This window comes from Peromyscus eremicus, chromosome 3 (genome assembly GCF_949786415.1).
Source record: "Peromyscus eremicus chromosome 3, PerEre_H2_v1, whole genome shotgun sequence".
NCBI classification, from domain to species: Eukaryota; Metazoa; Chordata; class Mammalia; order Rodentia; family Cricetidae; genus Peromyscus; species Peromyscus eremicus.
Window position 1 is genome coordinate 41,795,336 of NC_081418.1, and position 20,319 is coordinate 41,815,654.

Consider the following 20,319-nt stretch of genomic DNA (forward strand, 5'->3'; position numbering starts at 1 on the left):
AAGATTCTGCACTTGAACTCCAGAAGCATATCTACAGGTATCATTTGGCCACACAGTGGAGCATGAACGAAGCTGTTGAAGCTAGAAGAACACTGCTTCCGAACCACAAAAGTTCCTCTGAATCTATCCACTCAAAGTCAATTCTGAATAAAATTGACGCAACCAAGAAATAAGGCAAGGACTTAAAAATACATTCTCTAAGGTAGCTGAATCTGTCAGAGATCTAACTTTTAAAATTTATTCCTAGAGAAAAGTATAAACTTAAAATTTTTCTGTTTAGCCAGGCGGTGGTGGCGCACGCCTTTAATCCCAGCACTCGGGAGGCAGAGGCAGGCGGATCTCTGTGAGTTCGAGGCCAGCCTGGGCTACCAAGTGAGTTCCAGGAAAGGCGCAAAGCTACACAGAGAAACCCTGTCTCGAAAAAAAAAAAATTCGCTGTTTAAATTATAAGGAGGAATTTATTCATTTTAAACGTAAAACTAATGATTTAATCACTATATACGAATGGAAACTACAATATCCTAAGAAGAAACTCCGAGCTCCTCATTGTGCCATAGTATTCCCATGTTCCCTATCCCACACTTCCAATGGGTTCCTTTAGGATGACTCTCACCAGCACTGTCCCCACACTCCTCTCTCATCCCCTTCCCACAGGTTCTATTGTTACTTCCAAATATGCTTGTCAGCACCTACTGGGCAGTCATTACTCAGGGTACAAAAATGCGACAGCACACTCTCCCAGAGGTCACCGTAGCAGCAGATCCAGAGACAAGAAGAAGTAACTGCTGTGTGGACAAAGTATGGACACAATCAGAGAACACACGTGGAAAGAGGAAGAGGCTATGGAAACAGACATGGTAAACTCAAGAGGAGCCTTATGTGAATCCCCAAAACCTTAGAACATCCCTCAAATTAGGTAACAAGGATTAGAACACAAAAGCATAGGCACTTCAGACTTTGCTCTAGCCATTCCAAATAATCCCACTCTTGTCTTTAGAACCTTTATGTGTCAACAGTTTAAAGCTTTATCTACTATTACAGCAAGAAAGTCCTGTAACGCATAAATAACTGGTTCAAAGGCTGCATCGATATTAATTTTTCATCAAAGGAATTTAGGGATGCTTAAGAGATATCCCAAGCTAATAGAAGTGCTCATGTCTTAAAAGGAAAAAAACTCCTTGTAATGCTAGGAAAATGCTAATAACTTAATGTCCAGGTTAAGCTTTAAGAATACTGGAAGTTGCTGGGTGGTGATGGCGCACGCCTTTAATCCCAGCACTCGGGAGGCAGAGCCAGGCAGATCTCTGTGAGTTCGAGTCTAGCCTGGTCTACGAAGCAAGTTCCAGGAAAGGCGCAAAGCTACACAGAGAAACCCTGTCTCGAAAAACAAAACAGAGAGAGAGAGAGAGAGAGAAGAAAGAGGTCATAAAGGCATAAAGGTGGGGGGCATTTCTGGGGAAGAGTGGAAGGAAGGAGTGTGGGGGTGGCTATGATCAAGATACAAGGAATACATGTATAAATTTGCCAAAGAATAAATTAAAAATACTCTTTAAACAAGGCAAAACCACATAAGAGACTGATGTATTGATAATATAGTACTATTTAAATGATAAAGTAGTACTTATGCTCTGTGCTTTAGGGGAAATTCTATTGAACCACATATATCAAAGCTGCAAAGACATTCTAACTAGGCTACAGAGCCATGGCTGCAGTAGACATCGAAACAGACTATCGAAAGGATGGTTCTTGATTACTTGATCTGCTCAAGGTAGTGCTACAGGACTCTCATGGGGGGGGGGGGGGGGAGAAAAGCAGGATTTCAAGTCTGAGACCAGCCTGGGTGATACAGTCAGACCCTGTCTCTAAAAGCAAGAGATTTTATACAACACTTTGTCCTTTCAAAGAGACAAAGGTGGCTGGAGAGAGAGCTCAACAGTTAAGAGTAGATGCTGCAATTGCTGAAGATCTGAGTTCAGTTCCCAGCAGCCACATGGCGGCTCACAATTACCTGTAACTCCAGCTCCAGGAGATCTGACATTCTCTGGCCTCACATGGCACAAACATAGATATATACACATAAAATAAGAAAAAAATTAAAAATAAATAAAACAAGAGACAAAGTTGGAGAGATGGCTCAGTGATTAAAAACACTGGCTGCTCTTCCAGAGGACCTAGGTTCAATTCCCAGTACCCATGTGACAGCTCACAACTGTCTGTAACTCCAGCTCCAGGGAATTAGATCTCTTCTTCTGGCAGTGTATGCACACATACAATGCACAAATATACATGCAGGTAAAAATTCCTACATATTACATAAAAATAAATCTTTAAAAAGGAGACAAAACGCTTAGTTATTTTTGCCTTTTTTTTTTAAACATCAAGTGTGTTTAAAGAAGCTGGAAGCAAACATTCAAAGGTTAACAGTGCAGAATTCTCAGTTGAAACACTTCTGCAGCAGTATTTTCAAAATCCTATCCCTCCCAACCCATCCTCAGAACCAGAACTAGGGCTGAGTGTCAAGCATCTGAGCGGTAGCTCCAGTATTTCTACATTTCCTTTCTGGTGCTCCTGAATTTCTACCACGTTTAACATTAATAGTTAACCTTTCAAACAAAATCAAGTGAGTTTCTCTGTGTAGCTTTGGAGCCTGTCCTGGAACTCACTCTGTAGACCAGGCTGGCCTCGAACTCACAGAGATCTGCCTGCCTCTGCCTCCTGAGTGCTGAGACTAAAGATGTGCGCCACCACCGCCCAGCCACTATCAGGTTTTTAAAGTAGATTTAATTATATGTGTGTTAACTAGTGCTGAATTTTCTAAAGGAAAATGACCAATAAGACCAAAACCAACTGTTCTGGGATCTCACATCTTAATTTCCTCTTGCTTAAATAAAACAAAATCCATTACTCCCCCCCCAAAAAAAAATCAAAACTCCCTCAGCTTGAAGAATAACTGTTATCTCGGGGGCTGGAGAGGTTAAGAGCACTGGCTGCTCTTCCAGAGGTCCTGAGTTCAATTCCCAGCCATGAATGACATGGTGGCTCACAACCATCTGTAATGAGATCTGGTGCCTTCTTCTGGCATGCAGAACATTGTATATGTAACAAGTACATCTTTGAAAAAGAAAGAATATACTACTATCTCAATCATAAAGGATTTTAGAGCTTGGCCTCACACTTGCAATGCTCCTCCCCTGCCTCCCGAGTGCTGGGATTAAAGCAAGGGTCTTACACATGAGAGGTTGAGTATTCTACAAATGATCTACCCCACAGCCTACAAAACTTTCCAATGAACAGGAGACAAGACTGAATCATTATCTTTTGAACTAAGAATGGTTCTCCTATATGAACTACAGCAGTTGGTAGCTACTATTAATAACCCAAAGATGCTCTTGGTACTTTTAACACCCTGCTTCTGCTAGAACCTGCAGTGAACACTGGTAAAGCAGAAGCTCCCCACGCTGACTATAGATAGGACTTGTCTGGAGAGCTCTGTACAACAAGCATGTGTTGGATTAGAAGGTGGACAATGTTATGAAGGGGAAAAAAATAGGAAGGTGAGGGGCAGTTGAGGCCAAGAAAGACACGTGTGTGTGTGTGTGTGTGTGTGTGTGTGTGTGTGTGTGTGAGAGAGAGAGAGAGAGAGAGAGAGAGAGAGAGAGAGAGAGCACGAGCGAACACGCATTTGGTACGCTGAAGTTGGCTTCGTTTATACTTTTGAAAATCAGCAGAGACACTGGCTGGAGTGAAGGGATAAGGGACAAAAGACAAGGTATGGGGGCAGAGAGCTTTCAATGAGAGGAAGATGAGAAGCCAGTGAAACTAGCATCTCAACATAGTCTTGTTTTTAAACAGATGGTGTCAAAAAGCAAACCAAACAGGCTTGTTGAAGGACAGCTCAATAGGTTCCCAGCACCTCCAGTAGTTGACAGGTGATACAATGGCGTATCTCAAACAAAATGGAATGAATGGGAATCCTACGTGCCTTAGCACCCTGACGCTACGGGGCTCCTTGAAGGATTAGGAACAATGATGGTGACGAGCTCTGACTATATCAAAACTGTCCATGAGAGATTAAAGTATCCCCTTCTTTGGCTGTCCTGGAGAGTACAACTGGAATTATGTAGTTTCTACACTGTTTACAACTAAATTTTAATTTGGCCTGGTTTGAATACAAGAGTATATAAAAGAAAGGACCAAAAAATTTCATAAATGTACTTTAGTAGAAAAAGCCTTGGAGCCCAGAGTCCTGCATCTGGTATGCTTCTAAGAATTAACACCATCAGGGGCTGGAGAGGCAGCTCGGCAGTTAAGCACTGCTGCTCTTCCAGAGGACCTGGGTTCAATTCCCAGCACCCACATGGCAGCTCACAACTGTCTGCATCTCCTGTTCCAGGGGATTTGACACCCTACACAGATATACATGCAGACAAAACACCAATGCGCATAAAATGAAAATAAATTAAAAATGAATACAATCAGAGTTCTGAGAAATAGGGCAGAAGCACATGCATAGGGTAAAGTACTGAATAAAGTTCTGGCCCTCCCTCTGCTGCCAACTGCAAGCTTTGGGCCAGTCACCTCACTTCCAAACATGGGTCTGTTTTGTCATCTGTGGAGATAAACCGCTGGGGTGTGTCATCTCTAAAAGTCCCATTCTGACTCTATTTCTAGAGATCCTATGGGGGCCAAAATCTAGGGTTTATTAACAGTGTCTAGAGCTTCAAGAACAGAGGCTTAAAAGGAAATGTCCACTGAAGGAAAGTGACTTTGTAAGGCAGCACCACTAAGTAGAACATTCTAGAACATGATTGATACATAACTACCAGTGTGCTACACTACCATGGAGAGCCACAAAATCACTGACGATTCCAAAGTGAGCAACATCAACTGACAACTTCACCTTCAAGGACCAGGTCCTAATAGACCAACACTACCTGAGAAACCCTCCCAGACCACAGAGAGCTCTTCCTACTGCAGGCTTTTATTTAAACACATATTTCTTTCAAAAAATTGTTTTTTGAGAATTTCATACATGTCTATAATGTACTTTGATCATATTCATCCTCCTCCCAACTTTCAAATCCTTCTGGATCCCTCCCTCCACAGACTATCTGATATTGGAAAGACATACCAGGCTTTTGAAGGGTGGGGAGAATATGAGCATGAATGTGTGTGCTTCAGACATGCTCTTCAGCCTTGGCTGGCCTGGAACCTGCCTTGCTGGCCTCAAACTTGCAATGATCCTCCTGCTTCCAAAGTACACAGACTAGAGGCATATGCTACCACGCTCAGCTCAAATTGTTAAAAAACAAAATAAAACCCAAAGCCAATCAATAAAAAGGAGCATTATTTCTTTTATATTTGTTCTTGGACAAGCTGTGTGCAGAGTTTCTGGCAAAGCTATTTATGTTCTGGACAACGATGCTAACATGAAACTTGTGGGTTCAGAAGAGAGAAGGCTGGGAAAGAACAAACTAGGAATTCAGAGAAGGGAGGTTCTCAGGCCGGAGTGTGTTTGCCCTGGCACAGTCTCTTCCTTTTGGCAACGCTGTCACCACACTACGGAGTGTGTCTGCAACAAGAGAATTTCATCCAGCACTTGTTCCCATTTCACCAGAAACTATTATGAAGGTATTTTAAGAGAGTATTTTGAAAACAGCTTTTATGGAAACATGGTAAGTAAATGCAGCAAGTCCTAGAGACAGAGCCCAAGGGTGGGAGCACTAGAGACTGCATTCAGGGCCTTGCGAACACTAGGCAAGTGCTCTACTCCCTGAATATCAATTGTGTAAAATCTGGATGTATCTTTACCATTTTAATTGCTAGCAGACACACTAATGACCAAATCTGTGGGTGAAGAAATATCCTGCGGTCAGCCCCCATCTGTAATTCTGCCAGATTTATCTTGGTGAAACTCGAGGTCAGACAAATGACCAGGCAAGGGGAATGCCAAAGGTAAAGGTTAGCTCTATCCCAGGGACAGAGGGAGCCAGGACTGGAGTGGTTGTGGTTTGTTGTGTGGCCGATGCAACTGAACTGTAAATGTATGAATTCCTATGAGAAAATAGTTAAGGGAAAACATTCACTTTGATGTTAGGACACATATGCCCACACAAGCGTTCTCAGAAAACAGCCAATTCAAAACCAGGCGTTCTGCTTTTTAAAATATATTTAGAGGTTGAGACTACAGCTTGGTGGTGGGGCTTGTGCTTCTTTAAGTATGAAGCCCTGGGTTCAATTCCCGGTACCAAAGAAAAACCTACCCAGAAACACAGACTAAATGTGTTTAGTCTCCCTTCAGTGCCTCAGAACGTGCATTCTTTAGAGTCGGAGCTTCAATCTCAGCTCCTGACACTCAGAGGTGGAGTGATCCGGCCGAGGAAGAGAGACAGCCAGATGCCAGCTGTGTGCACTGGCCCTCCATCTCAGACTCTCATCTTACCTCAGGCAGATCGGCCCAGCCTGAGGAGCCTGCACCTGGGCAGAAGTCTCTTCAGAGTAGGCCTTCCCTATCAGGAGAGACAGACCTGGGCTCTTTCCAGGTGAGGACGCAAGCATGGAACTCACTCTCAAAGCCGTGGTTATGCAAACTTCTGAAGCCATCCTATGTCAGTTTCAGGAGACCTACTCACTAAGGGGTCCTCTTTTCTGCTTCTCTTTTTTCTCTGATAATTTGGAATCCGAGGGCCAGATGGATAAAAAAAAGTTCATTTATAACTAAGAAAGGGTAGGGGCTGGAGAGATGGCTCAGAGGTTAAGAGCACTGACTACTCTTCCAGAGGTCCTGAGTTCAATTCCTGAAACTCACATGGCAGCTCACAACCTCTGTAACTCCAGTCCAGGGGATCTGACACCCACACACAGACATACATGAAGGCAAACAGCAGTTCATACAAAATAAAAATAAAAGGAAAAAGGAAAAGGTGGAGGGCTGTCCTTCAACAGCACAACCTAGTTTGCCTCCTAGAAATGAAACTCTCGACCATACACAAACATCACTCTTTTTTTTTTTTTTTTTTTTTTTTTTTTGGTTTTTCGAGACAGGGTTTCTCTGTGTAGCTTTGCGCCTTTTCCTGGAACTCACTTGGTAGCCCAGGCTGGCCTCAAACTCACAGAGATCCGCCTGGCTCTGCCTCCCGAGTGCTGGGATTAAAGGCGTGCGCCACCACCGCCCAGCTAAACATCACTCTTTTAAAAAAGTCTTTTTCATTTGTTTCTCGAGTAAGTTACCAAATCCTTTAGCCTACTTGCCTTTTGTTTCTTTTTTAACCTCGTTCCATCTCCATAATTTATCTTTCAGTGTCTTGCTCATCCAGCTAGTCATACTGAGAGATCTGGAAGGATTTTCGTTTTGTTTTGTGTTTGTTTTTTGAGACAGGGTTTCTCTGTGTAGTTTTGGCGCCTGTCCTGGAACCTGCTTTGTAGACAAGGTAGGCCTCGAACTCACAAAGATCTACTTGCTTTTTCCCACCAAGTGCTGGGACTAAAGGTGTGCGCCACCACATCCAGTTTGACCTAACTTTTTAAAAAATTTAGAACTTCGCCGGGCGGTGGTGGCGCACGCCTTTAATCCCAGCACTCGGGAGGCAGAGCCAGGCGGATCTCTGTGAGTTCGAGGCCAGCCTGGGCTACCAAGTGAGTTCCAGGAAAGGCGCAAAGCTACACGGAGAAACCCTGTCTCGAAAACGCCCCCCCCCCCCCAAAAAAAAAATTTAGAACTTCAGTTCAAAGGCAAAGGAAACTAGGCTGGGGAGATGGCTTGGCGTTAAAAGCCTTTGCTGCCCTTCCAAAGGACTCAAATTTGGTTCCTTGCACCCACACTGGGCAGCTTACAACTGCCTGTACCTCCAGTTCCAAGGCATCTTTTTTTTTTTTTCTTTTTCTTTTTTGGTTTTTCGAGACAGGGTTTCTCTGTGTAGCTTTGTGCCTTTCCTGGAACTCACTCTGTAAACCAGGCTGGCCTTGAACTCACGGAGATCCGCCTGCCTCTGCCTCCTGAGTGCTGGGATTAAAGGTGTGTGCCGCCACCACCCGGCTCAGTTCCAAGGCATCTAAGACCCTCTTCTGGCTTCTGTAAGCACCTGCACCAGATGGTATTCATTCATTCATACACAGACATAAAATTCAATCTAAAATCAACCTTACAACAGGTAAAAAAGGAAGCCAAGATTACATGTTTGCATTCTAACATCAAATCTTAACAACAAATAAATCATCTAATATACCAAAAGAGATGTCAAAATACCAACACAAAAGTGAAGATCATCCATTTGAAAGTAGAAACCTGGGCAGCAAGATAGAAGGTTTGTTTAGCCAACAGGAAGATAATGTAACAATGAACCACCCAGAAGCCATACCAGAAAACCCTACTGCCAAGAGTAGACTACTTCCCTACTGGTCAGAGGCTTCTCCTGAGGCTTTCAAAACAATACAGGCAATTACCACTGTTCTTGTTTGCCCACCACAAGTAGATGGTAAGACCCTACTGTGTAGATACCAAGCACACCTTAGTTGTAGGACACGGAGAAATCAAGCTGGAACTGGTGAGGAGCTTCCTACCTGTTAGCTAGCCCTGCCAGTGTCCAAAGGTGCGATGCTGCTATTCAGGCTACTAGCGGAGAATTGTCATCGACAGTCTTACTCAGCTCTGGACTCTGTCTGCAACAACAATGACTCACTAGGCAAGAGGAGACTACTGGTGCATTAGTGGCAAGTTTGCTAGAGGAGTAACCGAGTACTTTCTGTCTGCTCCACAGGAGGGAATTCGTGTCTGGTACTGTAAACCCAGCCAAAAGTTTGTGGCTGGGGAAATCACAGGGCATAGTCGGGAAGCCACTGCTGTTGTTTTGCTAAGTGATCGGGATGTGCTTGTCCAACTGCCTTCTAAGTAACTATGTTAAGCATATAGAGTAGTGTTCCTTTTGCAGTGGTCAAAGTGACTCATAACTAGCCAGAATACTGAGCATAAATAACTGTCAAATGTCCAAGCCATAAATGGGACATCTATGCCACTCCTCCAAAGCTCAGGAACAAAGCAGAAGGGCAGAAAGCCTGTAAGAGCCAGAGGAAAAGGGTGGGTATGTAGAGTGGAACACTGACATCAGGGCATGATATGACTGCTGCATTCTTGAACTTACTGCAATTGTGATTACATGCAAAAGGTCCCCACAAAACTGGGCCCTTCAACACTACCATGTAATAGAGGGACCCACGGAGCACTACACCTCTGTGAAGATCTACACAAAGTTAAATAGTCAATATGGGACAGAGAGACATTCCTTAGTGGTACAGCTACTATTAAGGTGTCCAAGTTCCCATAAACAAACTTTTATACATGCTCTTGTAAAGAACCCTCATGAAACTCAGTAGGACGGATGGACGGACGGACGGACGGACGGATACACACACGTACCCTTAGCTAGGAACAGGAAGGGAGAAAAGCAATTAGCAGGAGTGTGTGTGTGTGTGTAACAGGGTAATACAATAGAAATATATACATATGAAAATGTCATAATACTTATTATGAATAACTAATATATATAAACAAAAACATCTTTTAAAAGTGAAAAAAGGGCCGGGTGGTGGTGGCACATGCCTTTAATCTCAGCACTCAGGAGACAGAGCCAGGCAGATCTCTGTGAGTTCGAGGCCAGCCTGGTCTACAGAGCCAGATCCAGGACAGGCGCCAAAACTACACAGAGAAATCCTGTCTCAAAAAACCCAAAGAAAAAAAGTAAAAAAAGGAACTGTTCAAGATAGAATTTAAATTGGCATTATTAGGTCAACTTCAAGAAGAAAAGGCTAAATCCTCTTCAGTAGCACACACAGGGAAGGTCAACCCTTAAGAGGAGAGGTAAGGGCTGGAGAGATGGGTCAGAGGTTAAGAGCACTGGCTGCTCTTCCAGAGATCCTAAGTTCAATTCCCAGCAACCACATGGTGGCTCACGGCCATCTGTAATGAGATCTGGTGCCCTCTTCTGGCCTGTGGGCATACATGCAGGCAGAATACTGTATACATAATAAATAAATAAATCTTTAAAAAAAAAAGAAAAAAGAGGAGAGGTAAGCTAATGTACTATTTTTACTCTACTAACTTACTGAAGAGCAAGATGAATTTTTATGACATGGGTCTTGTCAATAGGACCAACTTAGTAATACCTGGCTTCTCTCTGTGATAACTTTAGTACTTGGTACCCAGTCCTCGCTCTGTCCCACCCCTATTTATTATCATCATAAAGACCATATTCTTACCCTCTCAGTTTTTTCTGTTTCTCCTCAACAGCTGTTCTTCTGTCTCATTCCACTTCATATTCCCAGGACATATCAAGAACTGTCATTATCTACAAATAGCAATGCCTCTTCAGCCACAAATCTAGACATCTCTTCTCCTACAGTCTCTTGTTCTTACTAAGGGTTTTCTGACATTCATCTTCTTCCTACCTGCCAGCCCTTATTCAACTTAAGACGGAAGAGCTACCACTAACAACCGGCAGCTGTCCTCTGCAAACCCCATGCCCTTCCCACAGAAAATGTCTATCCGCTGTCCAGCCGTTCCTCTGCAGCCCCTCATTGGAGTTGCTCCAGCAGCACACCACTACCGCCCAAAATTCCACAAAAGTTCAAGTGCTCCACAGGCACAGGAGTTAGTTTTCCATGACTGACAGATCCTTCCATGTATTTCAATTAACTCTGGGCCATCTATAACTGATACAACGCACATGCTATGTGATGAGTTGCATTTTATCATTCAGGGAATGCTGTACACATTCCTTATAGATGAAATAGCTTTCAGATTGCTTCTGATACATAGTGGGGTTCAATCAGTGGATACAGAATCTTTGGATTTAGAAGGCAAATTGGACACTGAGGTGACACTAAACAGAAATCCACTCATTCTCATTTTCTTCAATGCAACAGGCCCTAAGTATTTGCTGGGTATGAGTGTTGTTAGCAAAATAGAACATTTGTGGAGTTTACGTCTATATACTGAGTTTTATAAAAGAAAAAAAAAATACAGCAACTTGTCACAGTGTGCTCAAGAACTGTCCCTGCCACATACAATCTTCCTGTTAGCCGCCTCGTTCTCCAATGACTTTTCTTTCTGCTTACGTCTATTCTGCACATCTCCCTCTCACTTCCCTCCTGAGCTCTCTTTCACTCAACAGTCCATTTTTACAATGAGAATATCCAACTGGCAGGCTTTCTCACTTTCCTTTTTGTTTGTTTTGGTTTTTTGAGACAGAGTTTCTCTGTGTAGTTTTGCAGCCTGTCCTGAAACTCACTCTGTAGACCAGGCTGGCCTTGAACTCACAGAGATCTGCCCGCCTCTGCCTCCTGAGTGATGATGGGATTAAAGGCGTGCACCACCACTGCCTGGCCTCCACTTTTTATTTTTTAGAGATAGGTTTCAATGTGTACCCCTGGCTGTCCTGCAACTTGCTCTGTAGACCAGCCTGGCCTTGAACTCACTGAGATTGGCCTGCCTCTGCCAAGTGCTGGGATTAAAGGTGTGTGCCATTACCATCTGGCCTCATTTTTCCATCTCTAACATCTCCAATGAATACATGCTCCCTTCTTTACCCCCTCCTTTCTCAAAGGCTCCTACTGACCCTATTGTATCAAGTTTTTCTTTGCTAGACAACTCCCTACAAAGAATATTTTAAAATCTTTCAGAATCTCCCATAAAAAAATAGATAAATAAAACCAGGCTGGGTACAACGGTACATTTCTTTAATCCTAACACTCAGGAGGCAGAGGCAGGTGGATCTCTGCATTCAAGGCCAGCCTGGTCTACACAATGAGTTACAGGCCAGCTAGAGTGAGATACTGTCCGTTCTATGGCTAGGTATATGGTACATCTTTAATCCTAGATCTGGGAAGCAGAGGCAAGTGGTTCTCTCTGAGTTCAAGACTCTGTCTCAAAACCAAACCAAAATAAAACAAAACACAAACTTTCCCTTTGCTGGATTTTGTTTTAGTTTTGTGAGAGTTTCCTATAACCCAGGCTGGCCTTGAACTCACTAGGCAGCTGAGGATGACCTTGAAACTCGGATCCTCCTGCCTCCACCTCCTGAATGCTAGGACTACATGTATTTGATCCCAAGCCAGGTGCCTGCTAATTTCTCAACCTCAGCATCCTTGTCCACAACAGCAGGATCTTTCTCACAGCAGCTGGAGGAACTGCTTCCAACCATCACTCTCCTCTCAACAGAAGAGTCATTAATGAAAAACCAAAATCTAACCTTTAAATGATCTTTCCATTACATTTAAGATGAAATTTAAGCTTTGAGCCTAGCTTACAGAGCCCTCTGTGACCACCCCTGCTTCGGTGTACCCCTAATAACACTTCACTGTTTAGCCAGCCTCCCAGTGTGGGACACTAGTACTTCGGAATTCTTCTTGCCTGTACACTCTTTTTCTGATCTAGGAGGATTAGGGTTGTCTTTTAAGTATTAATTTAAATGTACTTGGTTAGATTCAATATCTAAACCAAATTTACTATCCCATTACACCAATTCTTTACATAAAGTGGTCAGTCATTTTAAGTTTGCATGGGAGCAGCTTGCTCACGTCTGTATCCTAGCACCTTAGCAGCACCTGCTGTGGGATATCATTCTGTATGCTGTGAATATCTGTTGTTCTGATTGACTGATAAATAAAACATTGATTGGCCAGTAGTCAGGCAGGAAGTATAGGCGGGATAAGCAGAGAGGAGAATTCTGGGAAGAGGAAGGCTGAGTCAGGAGTCACCAGCCAGACACAGAGAAAGCAAGATGACAAGGCAGAACTGAGGAAAGGTACCAAGCCACGTGGCTAAACACAGATAAGAATTATGGTTTAATTTAAGTGTAAGAGTTAGTCAATAATAAGCCTGAGCTAATGGCCGAGCAGTTATAATTAACATAAGCCTCTGTATGTTCACTTGGGGGATGCGAGTGGGAAAGACTTGTCCTGACCGCCAGCAGGGTGGGACACAGGAAAACTGACTACATTTGGCGCCCAACATGAGGCCAGAGTTTCCACCTAAAACCTGAGAAAGCTTTAAAAAAAAAAAAAAAATTCTAAAACAGAGCCTAAAAACAGCTTCCTAGTTGTGTCTCTCAGGCAAGCCATGAGATACAGTATGGCAGGTTCACAGCAGTGTGTGGGCTTGACTTGCAGCATGGCAGATTCCCACTGCTGTACACAGAGGCGTCTCCAAACTGCGCAGTGTTCATGCTACGTGGTGGATTTAGCTTTTGCTAGTACAGACCAAAAAAAAAAAAAAAAAAAGTTTCTGGGCTACACGCTGCTTTAATAGACTCACTGCTTCCAAGAGGTGGTGGTACGCATGGCTCACAGAGCCAGTGGTAAACAAACTAGCACCATTTGAAAAGCTGAGGTGCGCAGAGTCAACAGCCAAGGCTGACACTTCTGTTCTAACCACTCTGCAGTTTAAACCAATAGATTCACAATAAAACAGATTCAGATGGGATAAACCCTAAACAATTTAGGGTTTACAATGTGTGTAAAAACATACATAGGCTTGGAAGAAAGAGGTAAAGTTATATAGACAGTTATATAAAGAAACAGAAAGTTTTAAAAAATAAAATCTTTAAAGAGAAAGTAAAAGTAATATAAAAAAAATAAACCATGTAAAGATGGAAATCAGACAGAGTCTGGATTGTGTTGTCTCTGGGATTTTTAACTGAAGAGAAACATTTGATTGTAAAAAGCTGCTGAGTTAAATCAATATGTATATTTTAAAGGTATCTTGATTTCAAAATTTATGTCTAAGGATAAGTTGCTTTGGAAAAGAGGTTCTGCTTTTGTTTCCACAGAAGATGAGAACCTGTGGATTGCTTCCAGGTTAATATGGTTTGATCAAGGAAGACCCCTGAGAGGTCTCCAGATGATCTAACATCCAGAACAGCTTCAAGGCAACTGGCTCAGAAAATACAGCATCACAGCCTATTCCAGTCAGGACTTGACCATAATTCTTAATTTTCTCAGGATCCCCATAAGAATACAGCGCCCTGAATCAGCAGGAAGTAGTCTAGAACACTACGCCCACATTCACAAAAACTGGATATAGATATTTGACTTTTTTTAGAGATTGGTTACAAATTGTTATTGGTCATAGTCAATATCTTTCTAAAGAAACAAAGGGGGATATGACATAGATATGATAGGATGAAAGGGTAGATTATTGAATCTACTTTTAAAGAGCAACTTGTTTAAAATGTTTTACATTGCTATAGATTTTAGTTTATTACAAATTTAAAGTTAATTTTGTTATACTGTATATATATTTCTACTCTTGTTTAAGGTATTATATTTGTGCAGCTCATTTGAAATTGTAATGGATAATTAAGAAATACAGATTAATTAGTCTTCTATGATAGTCAAACTTATAGTCATGTTAGTTAAGTTTTCTAGGTATACATAGATCTAATTCAATTAGGTAGGTAATCCTCAAACACTTCAAAGACTTACAGAATACAGCATTTAAAATGTTTTAAAAACTTAAGACTTTTATGGACACGTCTGTTCCTGGCAGCACCAATTACTTTAAGGAAGATGATAGGCATTCAAAGACACTCCATATAGAGTTTACCTTTTTCGTGGCAAAAGATAGCCATTTGGGCAAGAAACTGTTCTTGTCTGGACTGCTTGACAAAATGTTATATAAACTGGACATGCAGGACCCATAGGAAGGTGACCACTGAACTTTGCAAGGGGAGATGGTCCTTCAGGTTACTGCTTTGCAGAAGAAACTGCCGGACATTCTACAGGACACAGAGAGAAGCAACTAAAAAGCTCTAGGCCTACAGATGAGGATGAATGCCCCAATGTTACAGATGACTGTCCAGGCAGCCAACTGTCTCTGTCATTTCCAAAATTTTGGAATTTGCTTACAATGCATTTTCTGTTTACTTAGGTAATATTACATTATTACCTAATATTCTGGGGTCTTTGATGTAGTTGAAGACTAGATAGTTATAGTTTAGTCATGATAAAAGATAAATTAGATATGAAACCTTAGACTCATAAATATAGGACAGAATATTTTTCTTTCATTTTGCCAAATACAAATAGACTAGATATTGTAACTGTAATTCTTTTTTTTTCTTTTTTTTTAATCTATTTTTTTTTCTTTTTTTTTTCTTTTTTTCTTTTTTGGTTTTTCGAGACAGGGTTTCTCTGTGTAGCTTTGTGCCTTTCCTGGGACTCACTTGGTAGTCCAGGCTGGCCTCGAACTCACAGAGATCCGCCTGGCTCTGCCTCCCAAGTGCTGGGATTAAAGGCGTGCGCCACCACCGCCCGGCTGTAACTGTAATTCTTGCTTGATAACTGTTTTATGTAATTTTACTATGGCAAAGTTAAAACCTTCCTTTTTGATTAGACAGAAAAGGGGAAGTGCTGTAGGATGTCATTCTGTATGCTGTGAATATGTGTTGCTCTGATTGATTGATAAAACGCTGATTGGCCAGTAGTCAGGCAGGAAGTATAGGCGGGATAAGCCAACGAGTAGAATTCTGGGAAGAGGGGGGCTGAGTCAGGAGTCACCAGCCAGACACAGAGGAAGTAAGATGAGAAGGCAGAACTGAGGAAAGGTACCAAGCCACGTGGCTAAACACAGATAAGAATTGTGGGTTAATTTAAGTGTAAGAGCTAGTCAGTAATAAGCCTGAGCTAATGGCCAAGTAGTCATAATTAACGTAAGCCTGTGTATGTTCACTTGGGGGATGCGAGTGGGAAAGACTTGTCCTGACCGCCAGCAGGGTGGGACACAGGAGAACTTCTGACTACAAGCACCAGTAGAGCAAGAATCCAGTGAATTCGATGAAATGAATGCACACTGTGACCACACTCACTTTCAGAGCTACCGTGACAAGGGGACATTGCACAGCTGCATTCTCACAGTATTGACTTTAACATGTTCATGAAATGTTCCTAACACTTCTCTACTGAAATTCAAGACAGCTATTTGAGATAGGAACATGAAAGTATGGAAGGATATAAGTGATCTAAATGGAATGTTGCTACCTTAGCTCAAAAATTCACTTATGTGTACAAATACTGTGGCGGCCCAAGTAAGCCTTTGTTAAAAATGACTAACCCCAAATCTCTCGTGACTGACATGACACACTCCTCCCCATCCTGAAAATCTACTGCTCACTTCAGTTATGCACATTAGTTCTGGGGGAGTAACTATAGACTATTTCCATCTAGGAACATATGAACTAGAACGAAGCATCCTAAGTTCTACAGATAGTCACACTGTATTATAAAACGTCAATCCTAAAATAGTGAGGTAACTGCTGACCATAGTGAATAAAACACTGAAATGCACTGCCCTTAATCACTGGCACAAGCATAAAAATATGGTTACCAGAGTAACTTCCAACTAAAAATTTATCAGATTAGGAAATGTAAAAAGGATTTTGATTAGTCTGATAACCTAAACTATCCTACTTTGACATGACAGCCTAATCTAAAGGTCTGTGCTATGGCTCAGTACAGTTCACCACATAGTCAAGGAGTACCTTCAACTCCTGATCACTCTGCTTCTGCTGTCAAGTGCTGGGATTACAAGTGTGTGCCACCATGACTGGTTTACTTTGTTTTTATTTATTTATTTATTTATTTTTTAATCTTTGAAGTAAAAAAATTTCAAGCCGGGAGGTGGTGGCGCACGCCTTTAATCCCAGCACTCGGGAGGCAGAGCCAGGTGGATCTCTGTGAGTTCAAGGCCAGCCTGGGCTACCAAGTGAGTCCTAGAAAAGGCGCAAAGCTACACAGAGAAACCCTGTCTCGAAAAACCAAAAAAAAAAAAAAAAAAAAAATTCAAAGGACATAAGAACTTTACCAAGCATATATACTACTAGACTAGCTACCAAAACAAAACAAGCTTGCAAACACTATAGCTCAACCAATTATTGCTTAATTTTTTAAAAATCTTTACTCTTTTTGGCTATACATAAAACATTTTGTTGTTGTTTGGAGACTTACTATATAGTTCTGGCTGGCCTAAAACTAGATACGTAGAACAGGCGAAACTGGACTAATAGATCTACCTATCTGTCTCCATAGTGATGTGCTACCACACCCAGGACAAATGAAGCATTTTATATACAATGGTTTTGTTGTTGTTTATGTGCACAGTAGTGCCCTTTTAGAATATGTACTCAGCTATGCAACTACTGCACATCTTTTCCTTGCACTGTGGAAGCTTTCTCTTAACTGCCAAGCACAAGTTATAGCTAACAAACAGAATCTGGAGAAGTACACAATGAGAGCTTGTGGAGCAACTTCTCAGCTTAAAACAGAATCTTCATGAACTGAGGACTATTTGGGATTCCAATGAATCAGTTAATAACAATCACACAGAATTCACTTGATTCTAATAGGATCCTACGTAGTCCATTCTGGCCTTGAATCCTAACCTTCCTGCCTCCACCTCCTCACAGTGCGGACACTACAGGTAAGCACCACTAAGTCTGGCTGTTCATTTTTCGCGTTTTATGATATATATGTGTGTGGGTTCAAGCAATCCTCCTATCTCAGCCTACTGAATAGTTGCAACTAGAGATGCGTGCCACATAAGATCCAGTATCTTATTTTCTAGAAAGGAAACCACAGATCAGATGAGTGTCAGTTTTATGGAAAACTGAGAACCAAGTCCAGAACTCTTCCCTGATAACCAGTGATAACTGGTTACTCATGCATGCCTAACTACATATAACTACACATGGTCACTAACAGCTAGCTGCATGCTAACAGGCATACTGTTTAAGAAACATCTACAAATGAAAAAAGAAATAGGAAAAATAAGCCAGAACTATTGTACTAGGAGGCACATGTTTTTAATTCCAGCACTGGAGGCAGAGACAGGCAGACCCCTGGAGCTCACTGGCCAGGCAACCTAGCCTAACTGTGAGACCTCAATCCCAGTGAGAGAGACTGCCTCAAAAACCAAGTAGACAGTTCCTAAAGAACACCACCTGAGGTTGACATCTGACATCTAGCCTCCATACACCAACATGTATATATACCTGCACATTAACTCACACATACAGATTATATACTCATAAATATTTTAAAATCCAAGCTAAGATTAACGGCATATCCCTGAGATCAAGAGGCTTAGGCAAAAGGACAAATTGAAGGACTATCTGAGTCTACACATAGGCAGACAGACACACAGTGTAAGCATAAGAGATTTTTTTAATTATTATTTATCTATTTAAGTGCTAGGGGCTGAACTCAGGACCTCATACATGCCAGGCAAGCACCCTGCCACCAAGTTACACATCCCAATTCTACATCTTAATATTTAAGGGCTTAAATTAAACTCAAGAATAGGAGACAGGCCAGATACTATGGAAGAAAGATTTTAAAGAAACAATGAGTCGAGTTTATCTCATTTTTTCCCCTTGTTTAATTCCATGTCTATACAACTCAGAAACTAAGCCTTGCCTTTTTTAAATGAGCTATTGCCTCTCCAAATGCTTACAGAACATCTTAACAGCATTACGTTGTTGACAACCTGAAAATGGGTCACCTCACAAACTGATTAAAACTCTTATGCAATTCTCCTTTGAAGGAAAGAACAGCTTGTACAAATATTTCAACTAGATCAACTTCCTCAAGGGAAGATGATACTCATTTGTAGAGTTATCAAATTCTAAAAAGTATAGAGAATGGCAAAATAAAACTTACAAATGTTAAATTAACTTGGTCATTTGTCTTAACCAACTATATACCATGGCATTAACTTGGGAATTTGGTCATTAGTTAGTTTAGGTATTTTAGGGCAGGGGATGCATGCAGCTAAGTGGTGGAGTACATGCCTAGCATGTGCCAGGCCTGGAGTCTGATCCCAGCGACGGAGCAGAAAAAAGGTCTTTTAGAATAAAGTTCAGAAAGCTACAGTGGAATGTACCCTTTGCCTGAGACAACAGGTTAAAGCCGGAGGAACAGCTACATTTCTACGGCACAGGCTGTATTCCCATAGTTTATTCTTGGCTTCCACAGCCCTACTGTTTCCTGTAAACAGCAATGTAAGGTTACAAAGCTATACCCGGAATGCCAACTTCCTGTCTTTAAATGGGTATTTATGACAAATATTTTAAAGTGTATATTTGAACTGTTGCAATAGAAGGAAACACTACAGTTAAGAGACACATGAGTAAACCAGGCACGGGACCAGAGCAGAAAAGCCCTCTGAAGAGAGTGATGCCTCCTTTCTGCCACTGTGGAAGGCAGCTGTGGAGAGGCTTCGTTCGATCCCCAGCCACACAGGTCTAACGTCCAGTGTGCCTGTGAGCTGTACCGGACTCAAGAGCTCACAATTACCCTGTTACCATCCCTGTCTCTACAACCTGCAGGCTCTTGCAGCAGGCACTGAGGTCGTTTCTCATCCGTTTGTCCACAAACATCTCCTGGGGGCTGCAGGATTAGAAAACCTCCCTAAGGACCTGAAGGAAAAGGACAGCCTATTGTTCAGATGAACACTACGAATTCACCAGTTTAAGAATGACAGATGCTCTTTAGCATTTTTAGGACATCAAACTCTACAGGAAGTAAAGTGGTCTGAGACCAGTGCAAGGCTGCAACTTCAGACAGGACTTAGTTGTGTGATCATTCTAACACACTACATCATCCTAATACACTATTTGCCCTACACAAAAATTTAGAAGCTAGGGATCACAGCATACCTTCAGAAAAAAACAGTTTTTGCTGGAGTAGGGGTTAGTGTAAATTGCAGGAGACTAGGTATGGCATTAGTTCTGAAGATAGCTCATAACTGTAGGCCCATGAGACCCATGCCTTCTTTTAGTGTGCAGACGTACAGGCAGACAGAAGATCCATATACATAATAAGTAAATTAATCTTTTTTTTTTTTTAAAGCCAAGAAAGGAAAAATTCAGTTTAGTAAAAATTTTGGGGTTAATCAACTCTCAAAAAATATAAGATTTTTATTTTCCTCTTAGATTTCAGAACTGTCTTATAGAAACCAAGTCATCACATACCTATAGATGGAGATTTGAAAGGGTATTTATCAGGAAGATCCACTCTAACTTTCCACACTCCGCCTTCATATGGTGCTGGAACAGAAATAAAACATGTTATCCATTTGGACTGTGTCTTCAAATTAGAAAATAAATCCAAATGTAAATGAACATCAAATCCCTCTCTCTCCTGAAAAAAGGCCTCAAACTAATTCTCAAAGAATTCAGGAACTAACTGGACATGGTGACATAGGCTGTCAGAAGATAAGGCACCAGGATTGCTGTGGGTTCCAGGCTAGCCTGGGTTAAAAAGCCCGGGAGC

The 20,319-nt window shown here is 41.8% G+C and overlaps 1 protein-coding gene across 2 annotated transcripts in view; it reads right to left on the minus strand.

Moving 5' to 3' along the window:
* Ube2h (ubiquitin conjugating enzyme E2 H) overlaps positions 1-20,319 on the minus strand; it is a 101,469-nt gene that overhangs the window by 31,891 nt on the left and 49,259 nt on the right. For both annotated transcript variants that reach the window (XM_059257503.1, XM_059257502.1), the window contains exon 3: positions 20,019-20,093. In XM_059257503.1, coding sequence (XP_059113486.1) covers positions 20,019-20,093 — 75 coding nt within the window. The remainder of the gene's footprint in view (positions 1-20,018; positions 20,094-20,319) is intronic.